Consider the following 22,358-nt stretch of genomic DNA (forward strand, 5'->3'; position numbering starts at 1 on the left):
CCACTAGGGTTCTCCAAATGCATGTAAAACATTTCTTTCAAATTTGGCTTCTAACATTTCTTTCAAATCCCTCTTTCCTTCTACTGTGCACTCATACAACATTTTATATACACATGTGGGGTACTTCTACACTCGAGAGCAATAGGTTTACACATTTTGGGGGTTATTACATTTTTTAGGGGTAAAATGATCACCTTTTTCCTTTTTAAGTCCTAATTAAATCAAACACGGACAAATACACATATTACACCTTGCTAAATTCTCTAAGGGGTGTGCTTTCCAAAATGGTGACACTTGTTGGAGTTCCCCTCTGTTTTGCTACCACTATGGCTCTCTAAATGCATCCTGACACATGTAAAGGATGTCTGTCAAATTTGGCTTCTAAGAGGCCAACGCCCTCTTTCCCTTCTGAGCTTCACTGCGTACCCATACAACATTTTATTTGCATGTGTGAGGCAATTTTATACTCGGGAGAAATGCTAGTACACATTTTTTGGGGTTGTTTTATCTTTAATGCCTTAAGGGATAAAAAAATTAGCCGTAAAAGTGACTTTTTTTTGGGCAAATTTTCATCTTATTCCTTTAAGGGACCTAATTGAAGCAAACACCTGTAGGGGCAAATGCACATATTACACCTTGCTAAATTCTCCAAGGGGTGCACTTTCCAAAATGGTGACACTTGTTGGGGCTTCCCTCTGTTTTGATACCACTAGGGCTCTCCAAATGCATCCTGTAAAGTTTGTCTGTCAAAGTCCCTCCTTCCCTTCTGAGCCCTACTGTGTACCCATACAACACTTTATATGCACAATGGTGCAATTCTGTGCTTGGGAGAAATAGTTTTACACATTTATGGGGGTTGTTTCATCTTTTATCCCTTGTGGCTTACAAAGATTTGGGGTAAAAGTGACTTTTTTGAGAAAATTTTCACCTTTTTCCTTTTTGGGACCTAATTGAATCAAACACACCTGTTGGGGAACATACACAAATTACACCTTGCTAAACTCTCCAAGGGGTGTACTTTCCAAAATGGTATCTCTTGTTGGGGCTTTCCTCTGTTTTGGTACCATTATGGCTCTCCAAATGAATCCTGACACATGAAAACTTTTTCAGCCATATTTGTCCTCCAAAAACGAAACAACGCTCTTTCCATTCCAAGTGCCCCCCTGTGCCTGTACAGCAGGCAGTGACAAAATGGGTATTGGCATACTCAGGAGGAATTGCACTAAACATTTAAAATGCATTTTCCTTTTTAACCCATTGTGAAGGTGCAAATTTTAGTGTTCAATCAATCTATTGTAAGATAAAATTACATTTCTGTAATTTCACTTTCATTTATTTTTCACCCTCATGAAATGCTCACAGGGTTAACATATTTCCCAAAGGGTGTTTTGAATCTTTTGAGGGGTGTAGTTTCTAAAATTGTGTCATTTGTGGGGGGTTTCTGTCATGTGGGCCTTATAAAGTCACTTCTAACTAATTTGACCCTCCAAAAGTAGGTTTTGATGATTTTCGTGAAAAACTGAAAAATTGCACCTTAAGTTATAAGCCTCCGAACGTCCTAAATAAAGGAAAAGATGTTTGAAAAATGATGCCAAGTTGAAGCAGACAAAAATGTCTGGAAAATGTTAGTTATCAAGTTATTTTAGTGATATGACCAACTTTCCAAAAAGTAGAACATTTTGAATTTGGAAAACATTGTTTTTTTTTAAAAAATTTTTGCCAAATTTCCATTTATTTCATAAATAAATACAAAACATATTGCTTAAATTTCTCAACCAACATGAAGTACAATCTCAAAATCAACTGGATCTGGTAAAGCGTTCCAAAGTTATAACCACATAAATAGACACGTCAGATTTAAAAAAAATGGGCCGTGTCAGGAAGGTGAAAAGTGGCTTCAGCGTTAAGGGGTTAAAATTTGTTGGGTTGGTATATTGTTGAGTCCCTAGGGTCTATTTCATAAAGGGGATGAGTCCATCCAAGATTCAGAAGAAGCAGTAATGCCAGGATAGAGGGTTCTTTTGTATAGGGGGTGGGATCAGTGACGGTCAGCTATACTTAAACCACACAAGGTTTTTTTTTTGAAGGAGAACCTCTTCTCATTCTATCACTGCATACATTGGTTGAGAAGAGCAAGTGTCCAATTGCAATCATTCAATGGGCGAGTGCCAAAATATAAAAAAGGGGGAAAAAAACTGAAAAATGAATAAAGGGGAAAAATAATGAAATTAGGGGGACTCTTAGCATCCCAGTACAGGCGGTCCCCTACTTAAGGACACCCGACTTACAGACAACCCATAGTTACAGACAGACCCCTCTGACCTCTAGTGAAGCTCTCTGGATGCTTTACTATAGTCCCAGACTGCAATGATCAGCTGTAAAGTGTCTGTAATGAAGCTTTATTGATAATCCTTGGTCCCATTACAGCAAAAAATGTTTAAACTCCAATTGTCACTGGAGCAAAAAATATTTTTGTCTGGATCTACAATTATAAAATATACAGTTTCGACTTACATACAAATTCAACTTAAGAACAAACCTCCAGACCCTATCTTGTACGTAACCTGGGGACTGCCTGTACTACAAATGGTAAGATTTTAAGAGTCCCGAGGCTACAAGAGGCTGAGCGACCGTTAGGTGAAAATATGAGGATCCTGAATCTATGAAAGACCAAATATACAGTGAAATAAACAAGGCCTTTGGAATACGTGAGAATATATATAGATATAGATATATAGATATACAAAGAGGTGAGGCAGCACTCGGGAAAAGTTATGAACTCGGGTGCAATTCCCAGGACCTGAACCAAGGTCCATCAAACCATAGAACAGCAAAAAAAGGCAGCACTCCGAGATTTGTGGAAATCAGAAAAACATACTCATTTATTCACACATGTGTCAAGGCTACGTTTCGGCTCCTTTCATCTGGAGCTTGAGAAAGAAAGGATAAGCTCTTGTAGATAATTCTGCCCGGTCGTGTCCCAGTCAGTGGAAACTAAGGTTCATCTGCGCTTGTAGAAACCTCTTTGATGCGTCAGGAGGAAGCGTTCCCAATTTATAGATCCAACGTGCCTCACGTCTATGAAGTTTGGGGGTTACATCCCCTCCTCTGATATTAGTGGGGATCAAATCCAACCCTACAACCTTCAGACCCCTTGTTTTGCCTACATGGAAGGTACATGGCAGCTACAGTGGAGAGCGTCTTACCTTACAAAAAATGTGCACTAGCATTGATGACTTGATATTGACTTCCCATGACTATTACAATATAATTCCACCTTGAACTCGGAAGAATAACCACGGCACTCTGAAATAAGAAAATTTGTACTACAGTAAGCAGGGGCATTGTTGGGCAATTGTTTTTACAGAGCTGGGGTGATGTATAATTTGCAAAAAATAAAAAAATAAATAAACCTGCTCAAGTCACTAAGATGCATTTTTATTTTATTTTTTATTTCCTTCTAGAATTCATTATAATGTTACCTGTGCCATATATAGCTAGAAGAACTTGGACTGTATTCCTGATTTTCCAGGCACTATTAAATTGTATAAAGGGTAAGTTGTGTTTTTTCCCAACTTGATTTGGGTTTCCTGTATTTTAATTTGTTACCTCTGTTGAACAGGCATGCAGCATATCTCAAAAGAATAGCCATATCCAGATATCCAAAAAGTTTAAATGGTGTGCCTACCTTGTCTCCTTTAAAGGGGTAGTCCAGAAATAAGTAATTCATATACAAATGGGTCCTTAAAATATAAGCTAAATGTAATCCGTTATTTAAAATTTTGTTCCCCTTAACAGAAAAATGGTGTGGACATACAGTGTAATGAAGCATTAAAATATCCTGGACCTTTAATCAGTCCATTGATTTTCTCAGAGCAGGCACAGGACAGATGATGGCCACTTTTCACATGTCCACATCACATGTCCTGTACCTGCCTGGGCAGGTCATGTGATCACCACTATGTTTGGCTGTAGTCGTTGCTTGCAGTGCATCCAGTATAGCCACCTATAATGTTCCCTTGTCTTTGGACTTTTCAGTGTGAAGAAAAAAATATTCATAGGGGCAACATGGTGGCTTCAAGTCTCAGGGTGAACATTTGCAAAGAGTTTGTATATAACTCTCTGTGTTTGCGTGGGTTTACTCCGGGTCATTGTGTTTCCTCCCACACTCCAAAACATACTGGTAGGTTGATTAGATTGTGAGCCCCATTGGGGACAGGGACTGATTTGGCAAGTTCTGTGCAGCGCTGAGTAATCTGTGTGCGCTATATAAATAATTATTATTATACCACATGTACGCAAGTATAAGCCGACCAGAGTGTAAACCGAGGTACCTCATTTTGCCACACAAAACTGGGAATACTTGGCCTTGAGTATAAGTTGGCAAATGCAGGTGGCCTCCCTTCTTTAATTAACTGTTCAGCAGCACCCTCCCTCACTAATAAAATGTCCAGCAGCAGCCTCCTCCCGCTAATAAAATGTCCAGCAGCGGCTTCTCTTCACTAATACAATATGCAGCAGCATCCTCCTTTCACTAATAATATGAAAACACTTGCCTCCGACGCATCTCTTCATCCCACAGCTCTGACTTCATCTCTACTCAGATTTGCGGCAAAGGAACGTCTATGCTCTCTGCCTGCACACACCCGCTTGATGACACCCGACATCATCATAGTGGATGCTTGCAGGCAGAGAGCATAGATGTGCCCCAGCTCACACTGACAGCAATCTGAGATTAGAAGAAGCCGGAACCGTGGGTGAAGAGGAGCGTCTGAGGTGAATACCGATTATATATATATATATATATATATATATATATATATATATATATATATATATATATATATATATATATATATATATATATATATATATATATATATATATATATATATATATATATATAATGTGTGTAATTTTTATTTTTTTTCTTCAGTTGATTTTTCTTACTAATGTTTCCTTTTTGCAATGTACAGTATTTGTCATTATTTAATAATAAAAAATTGATGCTAATTATTTTAATAAAATAAAATTAAAACAATAAAGTTAAAACTTATGTAAGTTGTTTTTTTGTTTTTTTCAGCTGATTGCGGCCCACCGCCAGTTATAGAACACACCCTGCCAGTTGCAGAGACATCAGGTGTACCAGGGACAGCTGTTGTCTATAGGTGTGACCGCAACAATGGATATTATGAATTACCTGGCAAAAGTAGGACTATTATGTGCCTAGATGATAACACATGGTCATCAGTCTCTGATTTTTGTGCAAGTGAGTCTGTATTCTAAACTTTTATTCTAACTTGTGTAGGTAAATGTGCATGAGCCTACATGCAGTCCCCAAGTAACGTACAAGATGGGTTCTGTAGGTTTGTTCTCAAGTTGATTTAATGTGCAAGTCGTAACTGTATATTTTATAATATAGGCACATTTTTTTGCTCTTAGTGACAAATGGATTTCCAAAAATTTTTGTTTGTCATAAGGACCAGGATTAACAATAAGGTTTAATTGCAGACACCTTTTATAACTATTATAGTTCTTTTGTAGTCTAAGGCTGAAGTACCGTATATTCCGGCGTATAAGACAACTTTTGAAGACAGAAAAATCTTCTTTGGGGTCGTCTTATACTCACGGGCTGAGCCCTCTCCACAGCCGGTAAGTCTTTGCTGCATATTGCAGCAAAGGCTTACCGGTAACACCCGCGATCGGTGCTAGCACCGATCGCGGGTGTTCTCACAGCGTGGACTGCCGGCAAAGCTGCCGGCAGCCTCAAAAAGATAGCGGCGCATGGGCGCCGCCATCTTACCTGGTATCGCCGCTCCCCGTGACGTCATCGGGGGCGGTGATCCGTCTCCATGGTAGCCTCGGGTCTTCCGAAGACCCGAGGCTATTTTGTTTTAACCCCTTCATTAAAATGTGCTGATAGCACATTGTAATGAATGAGGAAAATCCCCATATACTGCCATACTGTAGTATGGCAGTATATGGTAGGATCGATCAGACAACCTAGGGTTAAAGTACCTTAGGGAGTCTGAAAAATAGTATAAATAAAAATAAAAAAAAGTTAAAAAAAAAAAAATAATAATAAAAAAAACTATTTCAAATCAACCCCCCTTTCCCTAGAACTGACATAAATATAAATAAACAGTAAAAATCATAAACACATCGACGCGTCCGGAAATGCCCGATCTATCAAAATATGATAACGGTTTTTCAATGCGTTTAACCCCATAACGGAAAATAGCGCCCAAAGTCGAAAATGGCACTTTTTTGCCATTTTGAAAAATATAAAAAAATCTATAAAAAGTGATCAAAAGGTCGTACAGTCCTAAAAATTATATCATTGAAAATATTATCAAATTTCGCAAAAAATGACACCACCCACAGCTCCGTACACCAAAGTATAAAAAAGTTATTAGCGCCAGAAGTTGGCAAAATCAAAAAAATAATTTTTGTACAGGAGGTTTTCATTTTTGTAAATGTATGAAAACATTATAAAACCTATACAAATTTGGTATCCACGTAATCGTACCAACCCAAAGAATAAAGTAGACCTGTAATTTGGGGCGCTCAGTGAAAGACGTAATATCCAAGCCCACAAGAAAATGGCGCAAATGCGTTTTTTCACCATTTTCATTGCATTTGGAATTTTTTTTCCCGCTTCTGAGTACATGGCATGGAATATTCAATAAAATAAAAATTTAAGGTACAGTATGGTAACACTTACAGTAAAATGGACGATGGTAATGTTGTTGTTGTATGCCTTATGTATATGAGCGACAGTTTTCCTGCTATATACCTTCATGTCATAAGAATTTAAATTAAAAAAAAGGACCATGTTAAATTCAAATCTGTTTTTTTTTTAAATTTTTACCGGTGTTTTGTATGCGTTGGAAAAGGGGTAGTCTTATACGGCAAATATATCTTAAACTCTATATTTTAAACCGGAAAGTAGGGGGGTCGTCTTATACGCCGGAATATACGATACATTAAATTACCAACATCCAGAGGTCCGTTTGTTACTAGGGGGTCGTTTGTAAGTCGGGTGTTCAGAAGTAGGAAACCGTATGTATAAGGACACCTGTTCCCAAGGAATAGCATATTGGTGGGTCCTATACAGAGAGAGTAGGTTTAAAATTTGGGAATGTGATGGGCCTGTCTAAAAACATGGGTTTTTAGGGAATGTTTGTTAACGTTTCAAGTTGAGAATTAGTCTGATGGCATTCCAGAAAATTAATACTAAAGGAAAAACTGAATAGAAAATAGTCATCTCACCACCAAATGGGTAAGGTGAAGAACCATAGTCATGTTTCTCAGAAATATACTATATACCAGTGCATTGAGCTTGGATATTGAGGCTCTTGGTTAGATAAAATCCTCACATTTAGAACCAGTAGGTCCATAGTCTGGTGTCAAATGGCAGTGTATCAATATGTGACAGTAGAGAGTGGATACTGTGAGATCAAATTTTTCCAAATTCAAAATGTTCAACTTTTTGGAAAGTTAGTTATCAAGTTTTTTTGGTGATATGACTAACATTGTCCATATGTCTGCTTTAACTTGGTTTAATTTTTCAAACAGCCTTTCCTTTTTTTTTAGTATGTTAAAAGGTTTATAACTATGTGCTATTTTTTTTGTTATTTTTTTTTTTTTTTTTAGATTTTCACAAAAATCATCAAAACCTATTTTTGGTGAGCCTGTTTAGTTAGAAGCGACTTTATAAGGCCTATATGATAGAAACGCCACACGAATTACACCATTTTAGAAACTGCAGCCCTCAAAATATTCTAAACAATCTTTGGGAAGTTTGTTAACCCTAAGAGCGCTTCATCAGGTTGAAAAAATAAATGAAAGTGAAATTACAGAAATGTAATTATATTTAACAATATATTAATTGAACACTAAAATTTGCACCTTCACAAGGGGTTAAAAAGGAAGATGCATTTTACAATGTTTAGTACAATTTCTCCTGAGTGTGCCAATACCCATTGTAAAACTGTACACTGTTGTACGGGCACATGGCGGCACTTGGCAGTGAAAGAGAGTTGTTTAGCTTTTGGAGGACAAATATGGCTGAAAAAGTTTTCATGTGGAGGATACATTTGGAGAGCCCTAATGATACCAAAACATAGGAGAGCCCCAAAAATAGACACCATTTTGGAAAGAATTTGGCACGGTGTAATGTGTATTTGCCCCAACAGGTGTTTTGATTAATTTATGCCCCAAAAAGGAAAAAGATGAAAATTTTCCCCAAAAAGTCATTTTCACCTCTAATTTTTGTAAGCCACATGGGATAAAAGATGAAACAACCGCCCAGAAATGTGTAAAACTATGTGTAGTGTAGTGTGTAGAATTGCCCCACATGTGCATATAAAATGTTGAGTGGTTATTTAGCTGGGCTCAGAAGGGAAAATGGGATGTTTTAGAAGCCAAATTTGACAGAAATTTTTTTCACGTGTCAGGATGCATTTGGAGAGCCCCAGTGGTACAAAATTGAGGAGAACCCAAACAAGTGACTTTGGCCATTTTCCTCTACATGGTGTCTGAGAGGGCCAGGCACTTGAAGGCCGGGAGCCAGACGGGGCCGGGCACTGGAAGGCCCTCTGCTCTCTGCATGGAATGTCATAGACTTGGTTTTGCGCCGAATTTTCACCCCGCACTTTCCAAAATACATTTTATTAACCACCATATACAGGAGCCATTGTCTGCTTCTTCTGTGGCAGTTAGAAGCTGTGCCAGGATTAGTTGCTATTCTGCTACAGGTCATTAATATGAGCTCTCAGATTTGATAGGTTCGCCACCACTGGCCTATAGTAACCAATGGCACGGGTGCCAGAGGTGGCACTTGGAGCCCTTTCAGTGGGCACCCACGCCTTCACCCCAACACAGACTTTGCCAGACAGGACTCAGGGCTTCCTCCTGCGGTCCAATACAGCTCAGTACATGCCATGCTCAGCGCCAATTTAAAGCAACATCCCTTGCTGCCAGGGCTACAGGAGAAACAATAAAGTGTGGACAGAGAGATTATATTTGGAGCTCCTGGTCTAGGAACTTGGATTCTTCCTTTTCAGGGGACTCTGCGAGAAAGCTACAATCCAAATTTCTCCATCATATTTCTATTATATTGGTGAACTCCGGACGGCAATACGATTGAAATGTGTGATATAGCAGGTGTCAATAAGTTACAGCTTAAACTGTCATGTTGGCACTTTGCAACATATAAGTGGGTTTTGGTTGAAGTTTGGGCACTCTATCTCCAAATGGTTCGCCATCACTGCTATAGGCAATGAGCTTAAGACAGATCATGTGTAAGGTAAGGTGGATAGGTATAGAGAGAGAGGCAGGCAGGGGGAGTGAGAGACCGGCAGAGGGAAAGACTGAGGGACAGGCAGGGAGAGATCAATACCTACATCAATATTAAATATTTTGTTACAGCTAAGAGCAGTTATCTACTATCCATGTTTTTTGATACGTTTTTGCTGCATTCCAAAGGCTTCAGCCTGGATCACATGCTGAGGTAGCATTGGGTTTCCTTTGCATTTGCTAAAACGCAATGCTACTTCAGCATGTGATCAAGGTTGAAGCCTTTGGAATGCAGCAAAAACGTATGAAAAAACGCAACACATCGTAGGTATAAAACACATTCTGCCTGATGTCCTACTCTAGAAGATCCTGTCAAACAGACAAGTTCTTACATTCTGCGTCAGCTTATGCATCTGCATAGGTTGACAGTGATAATACCATGCAAAACTAAGTTTAAAAAGTAAAAAACTAAGTTTAAGTTTTTAAATAAAAAGAAGTCAATAGAAGAATAAAAATACCCCAATGTTCCCATTACATATTGTTAAAGATATTATACTGGACTCAGACGCCATCTTACATATTGTCGGACATTTTAATGATTCAGTATTCATTTCATATAACTTTGTGTAGTGATAACTAAAGTTTGGGTGTTTCCCTCTGTACACAAAGACTTAGTGCTCACTAGCACCACCTAGAGGAAAGTATCCAGGCGAGCACCTGGGAAGTTTCAGTATTTGCATGTAGCCAATAGTATTAGACTCCTTTGTGTGCTTACATCCAATAGTGTTACATTTCCTGGGTGAGAACACCCAATTATAGTTGCTGCTTTCCTAATTACACGCCTTATGTAAAGTGCCTTATGGTTTTCTATAAATGTCCGTCCCTCAATAAACTTATCAGTCTTGTTGCTAACTTCCTGCAAGGACAGGTCTTGTCTTTCCTTCAAGTTAGTCAAATTCCAGCGCTGGACACAGACTCATTTAATTTGAAAGTCACCTTACAATGATTAGGGGTTTGAGCCCCAGATATAAATCTATAAGAATATGATAATCCCATATAATGGGGAAAAAAAGTAAAAATCATCACACAAACCCTACACATATGGTATTGCTGCGTCCGTAATGACTCATACAATAAAACTATCATTAGTGAACCTGCACGATAAACACCGTAAAAAAAGCCAACAATATGTGGTTTTACACATAAATTAATCTTCTTTAATTAAGACTCTGTACCGGTCATTTAAATATAGCATTTATAGCTATTTGTATGGATAATATCAAATCTCCCAGAATGTCAAAGGACATTACTGTAATCCTGACAGCATCCTGGATAACGAGGGGTGTCTTCTTGTTTGTTACTTTCCAGCAAGAATCAATCTGATTTTTGTGTGTTGATAAATATTTTGAATACATTTTATTTATTTTTTTATTGTATTGATACCGGTACAACCCTACCCCCAGTATCTCTAAGGAAATAGTGTCACCTATATAAATAGATAGAGGGCTGCACAGAAGGGGACAGTAGTGATCACTAGAGACTTTAACTTTCCAAATATAAATTGGGGCCAGGGTTCTTGAAGGGGAGACATTTTTTTATCAGGACACCATATATATACTGTAGTATAAGCCAACCCGAGTAAAAGCCGAGGCCCCTAATTTTAACACCAAAAACTGGAAAAACTATTGACTTGAGTAGAAACCGAGGGTGGGAAATGCATTGGTCACAGCCTCCCAGTATATAGCCAGCCCGCCAGTCCCCTTTGGTAGCCAGCCAGCCCGCCCGTCCTCCCGCCCCCAGTTTGACCAGCCCATAAAAAAAAAAAAAAAAACGTACATACTCCCCTTTGGGCAGTCCCCATCCTCGGCGCGGCTCCCCATGCTTCGGTCCCTGTGGTTCCTCTTCTGTCTGTGTGCGCTATGCCGCCCGGCGCATACTATGTCATCAGCGGCCACATCCGAGTGTGAGTCAGCCAGCAGAGTGCATGGCCGCAGCTCTGCCAGCTGTAACAGAAGAAAGAAGAGGAGCCGCGGTGATGGGAGGATTGTTGAGAAGACAGAGTACCCGCGCCGAGCATCGGGGGCGCCGGAAGGTGAGTATGTAAGTTTATTTCTTTTTTATTGACACATGTATAAGCCAAGGCGAGGTTTTTCAGCACATATCTTGTGCTGAAAACCTCAGCTTATAAACGAGTATATACAGTAATTTTATGGTGCAGCTCGTAGAAAATCCCACAAGAGATGAAGCTTTGTTGGACCTTCTGATTTCTAACAAGGCAGAAATTGTCCAAATGTCATTGTCTGGGAAACCCTTGGGAACAGCGGTCACAACACTTAAAACTTTAAATTTTAATAAGGTTAATTTCCAGAAATTCAGGGCTGCGCTACAGGATATAGATTGGGATCACATACTGTCACATGATGTTAAATGTTAATGTTAATGTTAAATGGGAGACTCAAATCTATACTGGGCCATTATGCTTCTAAATGTATTCCTATGTTGCTGCAAATGTCTAATGCAGGGGTGTCAACTCATTTTTTGGGGGGGGGTGAGGCGCCAAATCGGCCTCGTAGTTGCCCTAAAGGGGCCGACTACCATTTTATTATGATATACATATGTCGACTTGAGTTGTTTTAGTAGTTAAATTTATACAGAATTGCCATTACAATTAGCTGTTTTGAGGGCGAACACAAAGCTGAATTTTCCCAACAGCCATAGTTTCTCCAGCAGTCCTATTGCTCCCAGTATCCACACTGCCCCCCAGTAGCCATTGTCCTCCTAGAAGTCACACTGTCCCTCAGTAGTTACAGTACCCAAGTAGAAAGTGCCTTTCCTGCAGTCACACTGCCTCCTTTAGTCACACTGACCCCCAAGCAGTCACAATTCCCCCCCACATATTAACCTGATGACGTAGTCCCTGCTCTGTCGCTAACCCCGCACTTCTATACAAAGGAATTCCTACCCGATGTCTACAGATACAAGAAGTCTGTCGAGTCTGTGGAAGTCTTTCTGTACCGCATGCAACAGAAACCTGGTATTGAACCATTCTGACTTTGAAAGTATCGCAGAAGTACCGAGATTTCGATGTATCCTGCTACACTGCTGTGCAGCACAACATCTTGGGCCCATTTCACACGTGCATTCACACGTGCCTTACATCATTTATATTTGTTGTGTTGTGACTGCAGCGTGATTCTAAACGATGTTACATTGTCAGCATTTTTATGTACAGGACACTGAGGATTTACTACCTTGTTTCTGGTCCTTTTTCTTGTGCATAGTGTTAAGTAGCTAAAGGGGTTTTTCCTCTGTAGACATTTTGCGCATGTAAATTAATTTACTGAAGTGGAATAACCCCTTCATGGTTTATTGTTTTCCAGAACAAATTTGTGCTACAATGCTTTTTACAAAACTTTTATTTTCATTCATAATTTTTGTTTTTATTAGGAGCCTGTGATCTTCCTGAAAGAATCAATTTTGCAGTACCGAGAGACTCGGATCTTGAAAAAGATATCTTTCTTCCTGGTACAAAAGTGAACTATGATTGCGTGGAGGGTTATAAGCGTAAGCCTTTCACAACCAATTATGTCACATGCCTTGATAATTATACTTGGTCTACCACAAGTGAATTTTGTGAGCGTAAGTAAATATTCTACCTTTTTAGCTTTGTATGAAAGTAACCCCCCAACCCAAACAAATTTGCTTATAGGCCATGGAGTGGACGGATCATCTACATAAAGCTATTACTGACAGCTATATTCCTATAACTACTATGCAGTGGTAATGGGTGGGCATAATGCTTGATAGATTCCCTTAATGTATTATTGTCAAATTTAGTTTTCTGGGTAAAGGGTTTACTCACTTTTTGAGTAATGATCTTTTATAGCACCTATAAACTTTTAAAGGGATTTTACTAGGGTAAGGAAAACCTTTTATTTTCCCCTGAAACAGCATATTGGTCTATGTTGCAGATCAGATAAGCTTGATTGAATAAAATGCATGCATGTTTTTTTTTTCTGGTACAGTACAAATACAGCACCTTGAAATAATGAATGTTGCCAAACTGTAATTTAGTATGTTTAATAAAGGAAATCTACCAATTCGGAAATCTCACCTCCGCTCCTCTTCATCTTGATCTCGGTGCTGTTCTCCATTAGTCTTGACGTGCCAGGATCACCTAGAAAAGAAATGTATATTTAGCAGCACAGAGTGCGGGGACAAGATGTCCAGCGCTTCAGGCTCCTAATTATGCTGGGAGAGGGCAGTGACGTCACGCAAAAGGCTTGAATTCAACTCCCTCTCCTGGGCTTCCAGCATGGAAGAGGGAGGTGGCGAGGGCTGTAGACTGTATTTTCTAGACTGTAGTCTGTATTTTCCAGTAATTTACACAGAATTTTTTTTTCTGCAGCCAAAAGTTGTGGGCATCCTGGAGATCTATCAAATGGGGATTTTAATGCCACAAATAATTTTCTTTTTGGTTCCAGAGTAGAATATTTCTGTAATGAAGGGTGAGTTTAAATTTCAAAATTATCTGTTTCTCAGAAATTAGAATGATAAAACTTCTAATACACTAGATTATTGTAACCATAGTTTTTTGTACTTTATTGGAATTATACACAGTGACTGGCCTATTTCCATTCTCAATATTTTTCTCTGCCGGCGCTCAGAAGCCAGATTTACTAAAGAACTATAAAGGACTAGCTTCTTACAAGATCTGGAACTAATCTCCACCAGGTCAGCCAATGTAGACGATGTCTGACCTGGCGGAGATTTTAGCTGTAGCTTTTCGGCTCTTTGGTGGAGACGTTAGTGCATAGCTGGAAGTTCACACCCCTACCTACTCAGTAACTGGCATGCAGGGCGGAATAGCTTAAAGCAGTATTCCTACGAAGACCAGTTTCTTTTACGTACTCAGGTTAAGAAAATAACACATCTGTGAAATGCTATTTTTTGTCAATAACAGTGAATTAGAAAATAAGTCCAACCTGTCTCTATCAGTCCTGCTGTACACTATTTCAGTTGCCCTGAGACAGGACCCAGTAACGTCTGACTTTGGGTCAGGCACCATCTTGGATGAGATTATGCAGATGAGATTTGTCTGTCTCTGCTGTGTGGCTGTAGCCACGCCCTGCACAGAGACGCTCATTGATCACACCCTGTCAGCACATGGTGAGCAGAGAGAGAGAGAGAGAGGCTGCAAACTACAAGCTACAAGGAGATAAGTGATATGGGAAGGGGAGGCGGGCACATATCTGTGACATGTAGCAGAGCCCAGAGTGTAATGGTGTATCAGCCTCTGTGTAATCATCTCGGGCATCTCTGATCTGTCTTATCTCCTTCATGTGTCAGTGTGTTAGTTCAATGTCAGAAGCCAGATGAAGGTGCATATACACCTTGTACCCTGATGATCTTACCACATTGTCACCCCACAAAACTATATGGGTCATAATGTGTCGGCTTAGAGAGACCCCGCCCACACCCGGGGATTTTCCATTGAGAAGTCGAGGGAGAGATAGGAGCTAAAACAGCAATAACACTGAGTAAAATTGTAAAGTAAAGGGTTTAAATTATATTTATTGTGTAAACATCACTAGGGCATAGAAATGTGGGAAAACCCTTTTAAAAAGCAGCGGGGATGGGTTTTTTTACATGCCCTCTCCACCAGAAAACTGTCAGGGCAAGCAATGTAAATATCCAACTTTTGTCTTTGACCTTTTAACGATGTGTGGCTTATTACTCCATAGCCAGAGAGTGTGTGCTTATCGCGGTTGTCACAATGCATAAAAACAAATGGTAGAGACCCTTTCAACTTTTCCTTCATTTTCTCAGTTTTGTTTCTATAATCTTTATTATATTATTATTCATAAAGGAGTAGTGGATAAAATAGTGGGTAAACAAAAGTGAATTATCCAGATATAATTTGAATTATTACCCTATAACAGTGATGGCGAACCTTCTCGTGACAGAGTGCCCAAACTACAACCAAAATCCACTTATTTACCATGAAGTGCCAAAACGACATTTTGAGCAATAACTTATTGCTACCTGTTCTTCCTCGTCTTTCAATCGTATTGACCCCCTGAGGCCACCAATACAGTTGAAAGAAGGAACACCGATGCAGACCCTCATTGTAGCTTCTCTCCAGGGTCTCTCTGTAGAGAAAGAATAGTGGGTCCAGCAGGATGACCTACATTGTACTTCTGTCAACACCTTCTCACTTTTCCCACAGTCCCAAACAGCAAATGAAATGTCGCTTTAAAACAGCATCTCTTAAGTTGCATGGGACTGCAGGTGGATTTGGTCCTATTTAGTGAACTCTGTCCTGGAGCGATGGTCTGAGTGCCCACAGAAATGGCTCTGAGTGCCACCTCTGGCACCCGTGCCACAGATTCGCCACCACTGCCCTATAATAAGTTACCGTATATATCCCTGAAAAATGTGCTATAATAACCAATGACAATACAGTTTGTAATCACATATTATAGAAGTGACCAAAAATAATAAAAAATTTCAGTTTGATCAAAGCATATTAGTAAGAGTAAGGCTTCATGCACACTAATGTATGCTCTCCCAGGTTGTAGCATGGTCGAGCATACAGCCGGGTGCAAAAGAGAGTGGGGGTGAACTATCCTCACCCCTTCCCTCTTCAATGAAAGCCGAGCTGCCAGCGGCGTAATACAGCAATATATAGGACATGTTCTCACCGCATCGTGACTGGATGCCATAGACGTCTAAGGGGGCTGTGATCCCATATGTTCATGTGCGTGAGGCCAACCTCTATAGTTGTCACAATTCTAATAAGGCCAGGATGAAATCTTGGGTTTTGGATGTAAATTGTTTTGTGGTAATTCTTTTCTTAATTACCTCTATATCCCTTTGGTGATCGATGGAAGTATACAATGAAACAACATCAAATGATGCTAAAATGACGTTTTGTGTAGGAGGAATAGGAGTGTCATTCAATTTATTGATGAAATCGGCAGTGTTGCGGATATATGAACTACCTATGATGGATAAGTCCTGTAGTGCCCTATCTAAAAAAGTAGCTATGTTTGAATAAATGGATTCCGTGCCAGAGACTATAGGTCTACCAGGGGGGTGTGTCAAACTCTTGTGGAATTTTGGTAAAATGTACATCACTGGGATGATTAGATGTTCTACATACAAAAATGTGTACATTTCATAATCTATGATACCATTCAATAATGCTTCATCGTGAATGCGTTGATTTTTCCAAACAATGAAAATTTTGGATCTGTCGAGATCCTTTGATATACCCCCCTTTTTTAAACACTAAATTATGTGATCTTGACAGTCATAATGATGCTTAGTTTGTTCTTGTATCTTTTAGTTATCGCTTAGAAAACAGAAGAAATTATCGAGATTGTCTAGCAAATGGCCAGTGGAGTAATTCTGTCCCCGTGTGTGAAGGTAATCTGACCAGTGAAGTTAAAGAGGACCTGTCACCCCCGAAAAATACTCCCACCAAATATTTCCCCCCTAATCCTGTCCCCAGCCCGGCATGTATTGCACAATCGCTCCCGGCTCTATGCGATGCTGCGGGCTGACAGCATCGGCCGCACTCTGCTGCCGGCGGCCGCAGAGGGGCTTATTCACATTCAACCGGCACTGTGAATAAGCCCGGCGCAGCCGCCTCCTGGGCGCTGCTACCGGCGATTCTTACATGTCCCTGACTGACAGGGGCCCGGAGGGGGGGTGTTGGCCGACCCCCCCTTCATGAATACAGCCGACTGCCAGGGGACCTGTAGGACGATCCAACCTCTTATTTGGTAAGTCGGATCGATTAAAACTATGTTTGCACACACAAATTGTAATAAAAATTTAATAAATATGAAGGGGCTGGGGACAGGATTAGGGGGAACATATTTGGGGGTATTTTTCGGGGGTGACAGGTCCTCTTTAATGGTTTTCCTTTCTCCTTTATGATTAATTATAGTGAAATAATGTGTCATCTGTTTCCTGTAGGATAACTTAACGTTATCCATATGCCTTTTAGGGCATTAAGATACATACATACATACAGGGGATTTGGCAGCCTTGGACCCCTCTTTTTCACTATATTATTATTTCTTTCTAGAGGCAACCAGCCTATGGTGAGAACTATATTGTCTCAATATTGCCAATATTTTAACAACATCGCACTATCCTAAAAGTAGTGCCCTGAACGTGGAAAATGATTGCTGTCGTCTCAGAAAAGGCTTTTTCAGTACAATGTCACTTACCGTTGGTAAAACTACCTCCCTGGCTGTGGCTTATCTTTTAGGACTGTTTCTTATTTCCATATTTACAGTTTTGTGCTTTTCATGTTCACTGTGCCCTTCATGGGGTAAAAAGCTTGAAGGGGTATTTCTGTCACGGTATATGATTTGCAAGCTATGTTTGTCATATTTTTCTATAACTGTTTGTCCCCCATATATTATGCACAGTTATGGTGTGGTAAGGCACACTGTATCTGCAAATAAATAATAATTCTTTCTTTATATAGCGCCTACAGATTCTGCAGCGCTACACACACTTGTGACTTAATTCACTCAGATTTTGTCTATGAGTGCAGAATAGTCAATTACAGCAAATGAGAATTCTGAGCTTGACTTCATTGCTGAGTTTCCCACCTCCTTGACTCTATACCAGTGGTTCTTAAACTTTTTGTAATCAGGGTGCGGCTGTACCAATTTTTTCTTTTTTCTTTTTCCCCGGGACTGGGTCCCTGGAAAAAGAAAATGAGTGTGCCCGATACAGGAAAAAGGGGTTGTACTACTGCTATTTCTCCAGTCCCCCTCCATCCACACTCATAATATCCCCCTGGTTAACATGCCTCCCCCTCTGACCCACCTAGTTGCTGAGAAAACAAAATCTATATATTTACCTTTCCACGCCCCCTTATCTTTTCCCTGACAGATGCAATGAATCATCTACCACCAGAGAGACTGCTGTTGTTTTAGGGGAGTATAAGGGCAGTATTTTATTTATTATTTTTTTTTAAAGTTTTTGTCTGCGGCCTGGGAATCGGGTTTTCAAATGAGCAGTATTGGGCCACAGCCACCGAGCTTTGGGACCGCTGCTTTTAGACTCACTCCTTGCTAGGCCATGAAAGAAACATGATCTGGAAGTTGTTTAGGCATTCTGCTGACAGTTTCCTTTCATAAAAAGAACCTGATCATGTTCCTTATTTCTCACCTGTCATTGGAGTAGAGACAGAGCTGATTTACAAACTTCTTACATATGGAAGAAGGGCACAGGAATAAAGTATATTACAAAGTTCATTATGATCATCTGTAATATTGATTTATGCAATTTTGTAGTTTATTTTTGGTTTTAATTTTTGTTTTATGATAAAACTATCTTGAAGCGTGACAAAAAAAATCTGCAAGGTGAGCCATTAAAGTATTCACTATGAAAGTTATTCTTTTGGTATGACATGTTTGGGAAATGTTTAGGCCATCTCCCACACTCACCCTATAACCAATCTATTTTATATGCAGGGAAATTGGTGCTCATCTCCTCTTTCAATCTTTACAACTGAAAATGTGCTGGAGTTTCATAAGGAAAACTTTGACATAGTAAATGACTTAAGATTTTTATCCAAATCCCATTGAGGAGTGTCCTTACATGTACATAATTTTTTTGTTTACAGTTGTAATCTGCTCTGCACCAAATACACCAGCTCATGGAAGGTATACCCCTGAGAAGGACGAATACAATTACTTGGATGCTGTGACCTTTTCATGCAATAATGATTTAAAAGTAAATGGTTCAAGATCAGCATCGTGCACCAAGGATGGAACCTGGAGTGAAGAAACACCAACTTGTATAGGTCAGAATTTGCATTTCTCTGTAGCAGCTCTAGTTTACAAGATGTTGATGCAATGAGTTTCTTGCTCTTATGACGGTGGCTCCTTTAGTTCTTATAGTTGTTATGACTGACTACTGTTGGAGCATTCATCGCGAATGCCCAAGAACACCTCATTGCAGGAGATCACAGAAGCGAGGTTTCACTGACCTGATTTCTAGTCTACAGCCACAAAATATGACACAATTGCATAATTTCAAAAGACTTTTTTTTTTTCAAATACCAGGGCACAAGAAGCTAAAAGAAGAGCAGATTCTACTAGAGGGGGCGCACACCAGTATGTACCACCAGATCCTTCACCCTGGTGGTAGATGTCCTTTAAGGTGTCTGCAGTGAAGCTGTGTTGTTAATCTTTTTTCACATGTCAACCCCAATTTTTTTTTAAATCCAATTACCAAGTGCAAAAAAATACTTTAGATGAAGTTATACCTACAAAATATACCTGTCCACATGGGCATACAAATTAAAGCTATCTTGTAAGGAACCTGCCTTCTGGAGCAAAGGGGGAATATAAAGAAATATATATTTTCAAGCATTTTTGAGGGTCTGATTGCTCAAGCTATTATGCAGTATATTATGCATATACGGATTTTCTATTACTTTCTAATAAGAATTGCTTAATGACAGCCATGGGATGCTTTCCCGACTGCCATAGCAAGCAACCACCAATGTCTCCAGTGCTGCAGCCGTGTATGTGAACGTTAGATAAAAACAGTGCACTTAATGCACATTAAAAGTGGGATGGTCTTCTTCCAGACCAAGAGCCCTCTAAACTAAAAACCAAAAACCCGGAGAAATAAATGAAAGCCAAATGGCAATTTTGAATAATAGCAGGAGTGAAAGAGCAGTCCATATGTATGGAGGTACTTACCTGAGTGCAAAAGATAGAGTGCAATAGAAAACCATAATCACACATAGATCTCAGTCCACACAGAAATCCAGCTTAAGATGTACATTTAATGCATATAGCTTCATGGCGGATGAGAGAGGTGAATCTTCTGCATATTTGCCGAATATTTGCATACTTTCTAGGTTTGTGTTGATATTTGTATTGCAAGTCCAGCTCTGTTATTGGCATAGATGTCCATCTAAACATTTCTTGTTACTGGCTTTTCCTTAGTGATATTGTTTTGGAAATACAGGTAGTGAACCTGACTAAGGGCTCATTAACACGGCCTCTTTGGGGCTCGTGATCTGGGCACCACAGAGTCCCCACCTATATTTAGGCAGATTTGCGGCCGCTCGTCTGCCTATGGGGTGATGAGAGGGAAAGAACGCTCCCCCTTCCTCCTCCCGACCCTGTGCTTGCTGTGGGAATCTACCATTAAACTCAACCTTTTAATATAGTAGAGCTAAAAAGGATTACTAAAAGTATTGTTATGAGTAATGTATAACAAATGGTGTTTAAATGCTAGCCACAAGAGGACGAATTATCGTCTTTTCTGTATAAAAATACAAAAAATTCACAATTACTCATGCAACATAAATATTTCATTTTATTGTGTGTCTGTGAGATAAATTCTATTATCTGAAAACCCCTAAAGGTAGGTCACCATACCTTCCAGCTCCGCTGTCATCTTGCATACTCCTTGTCGGTAAACCGTCACTGATGTTGTGGGAATGGTCAGTGTAGCGAGGGACAGAGAGCAAATGAAACCTTGGACACCTAGGTAGTGTGGAAGGTAAATAAAGGACAGAGACAGCGTTGGCAGATATGAATTGGCAAATGGTGAAATGATGGCGGGGTGGGGGGGGGGATCGGAAAATCTCAGATCCTGGGTTTAACCCCTTACATGCCAGGGTCAAGCATGACCGCGACGGTTAAGTGTGTTCCCCGTGGATCAGTCGCCAGCTCCTCTTCGCGCCGGGTTCTGCCTCCTGGCAGGACCCGGCTATAACTTACTGAGCATGCGTCAACGATCATATGAATGCTTGTTCAAGCCCAAGTGTCCCCTAATCAACTCGAGTTACATATAAAATCCAAATAAAGTATATAAAACACAAAAAAGTACATATTTGGTATCACTTTGTCCGTATTAATCTGTACAATAAATCTAAATCAATATTGAATGATGTAAAACAAAATCTTCCCATAATATACAATTTTTTATCAAAAAACCCTCACAAAAAATGTTTTAAAGTGATCAAAAAAAGTTACATACCCTATTTTTTTTGCAAAATGAGTTGTTCTTTTCAGTCGTATCATATAAGCCAAGTGTGGCGAACCTATGGCACGGGTGCCAGAGGTGGCCCTCAGAGCCCTTTCTGTGGGCACCCAGGCCTTCACCCAAACACAAAGTTTGCCAGCAAGGCTTTCTCCTGTGATCCAATACAGCCCAGGACGCACCATGCTCAGCACTATTCTTAAGCAACATCCTTGGCTGCCAGGACTACAGGATGAGCGGGAAGGGTTGGATAGAGATGGATTGTCATTTGAGCTCCAGCTCTGGGTCCCCTGATTCTTCCTCTTCAGGGGACCCTGGAGGGAAGCTACAATCCAAATTTCTCCATCTTTCTATTGTATTGGTGAACTCTGGACACCAATTCAATTAAAACCTGTGATACAGCAGGGGTCAGTAAGTTACTGCTTAAATTTTCATGTTGGCACTTTGCGACGTACATGTAGATTTTGGTTGTAGCTTGGGCACTCAGTCTCCAAAAGGTTCGCCATCACTGATATAAGCCCTCAACAGAAAAATACAGAAGTTATGCTCCTGAAAGTTGTAAATTAAAAAAAGTGATTTTCTCCAATATTGGTAATTGGAGCTTGAGTGATTGAGCAAAGATAAGAAAACCTATATAAATGAGGTTTTTACGATAATTGCAATGAACCAGAGAATATAGATAAATAATATTTTTACATTACAGTGAGCGGGGAAAAAAAGTGCTAAAAGTCCAAAATAAAAGTTGATGGTTTTGTTGGTGTCTCCCTTGAAATAGTTAATAAAATCTCATGAATAAGCTATAGACCCCCAAAATTTTCTATGCATTGCATCTCACTTCGCAAATAATAAGACCTCATATGATCACATTACCAAAAAAATTAAAAATGTATAGCCTGTACAATGTGATAATTCAAATCTGCTTTGAATGACGCTGCTTTAATTCTATGCCCGGCCGTGTACCCATACAGCAGTTTACCACCACATGGGGTATCGGTGCACTCAGGAAAAATTGGGTGTCAAAC

At 39.7% G+C, this 22,358-nt stretch overlaps 1 protein-coding gene across 4 annotated transcripts in view; it reads left to right on the plus strand.

Annotated features, from left to right (window-relative positions):
* The window catches only part of LOC140118963 (C4b-binding protein alpha chain-like), an 89,434-nt gene that overhangs the window by 21,624 nt on the left and 45,452 nt on the right, over positions 1 to 22,358 (plus strand). For all 4 annotated transcript variants that reach the window (XM_072137463.1, XM_072137465.1, XM_072137462.1 and 1 more), the window contains 6 exons: positions 3,465 to 3,554; positions 5,084 to 5,269; positions 12,748 to 12,939; positions 13,709 to 13,808; positions 16,652 to 16,731; positions 18,956 to 19,135. In XM_072137463.1, the coding sequence (XP_071993564.1) occupies positions 3,476 to 3,554; positions 5,084 to 5,269; positions 12,748 to 12,939; positions 13,709 to 13,808; positions 16,652 to 16,731; positions 18,956 to 19,135 (817 nt within the window). In that variant the 5' untranslated portion in view covers positions 3,465 to 3,475. The remainder of the gene's footprint in view (positions 1 to 3,464; positions 3,555 to 5,083; positions 5,270 to 12,747; positions 12,940 to 13,708; positions 13,809 to 16,651; positions 16,732 to 18,955; positions 19,136 to 22,358) is intronic.

Source organism: Engystomops pustulosus, chromosome 2, assembly GCF_040894005.1.
Source record: "Engystomops pustulosus chromosome 2, aEngPut4.maternal, whole genome shotgun sequence".
NCBI classification, from domain to species: Eukaryota; Metazoa; Chordata; class Amphibia; order Anura; family Leptodactylidae; genus Engystomops; species Engystomops pustulosus.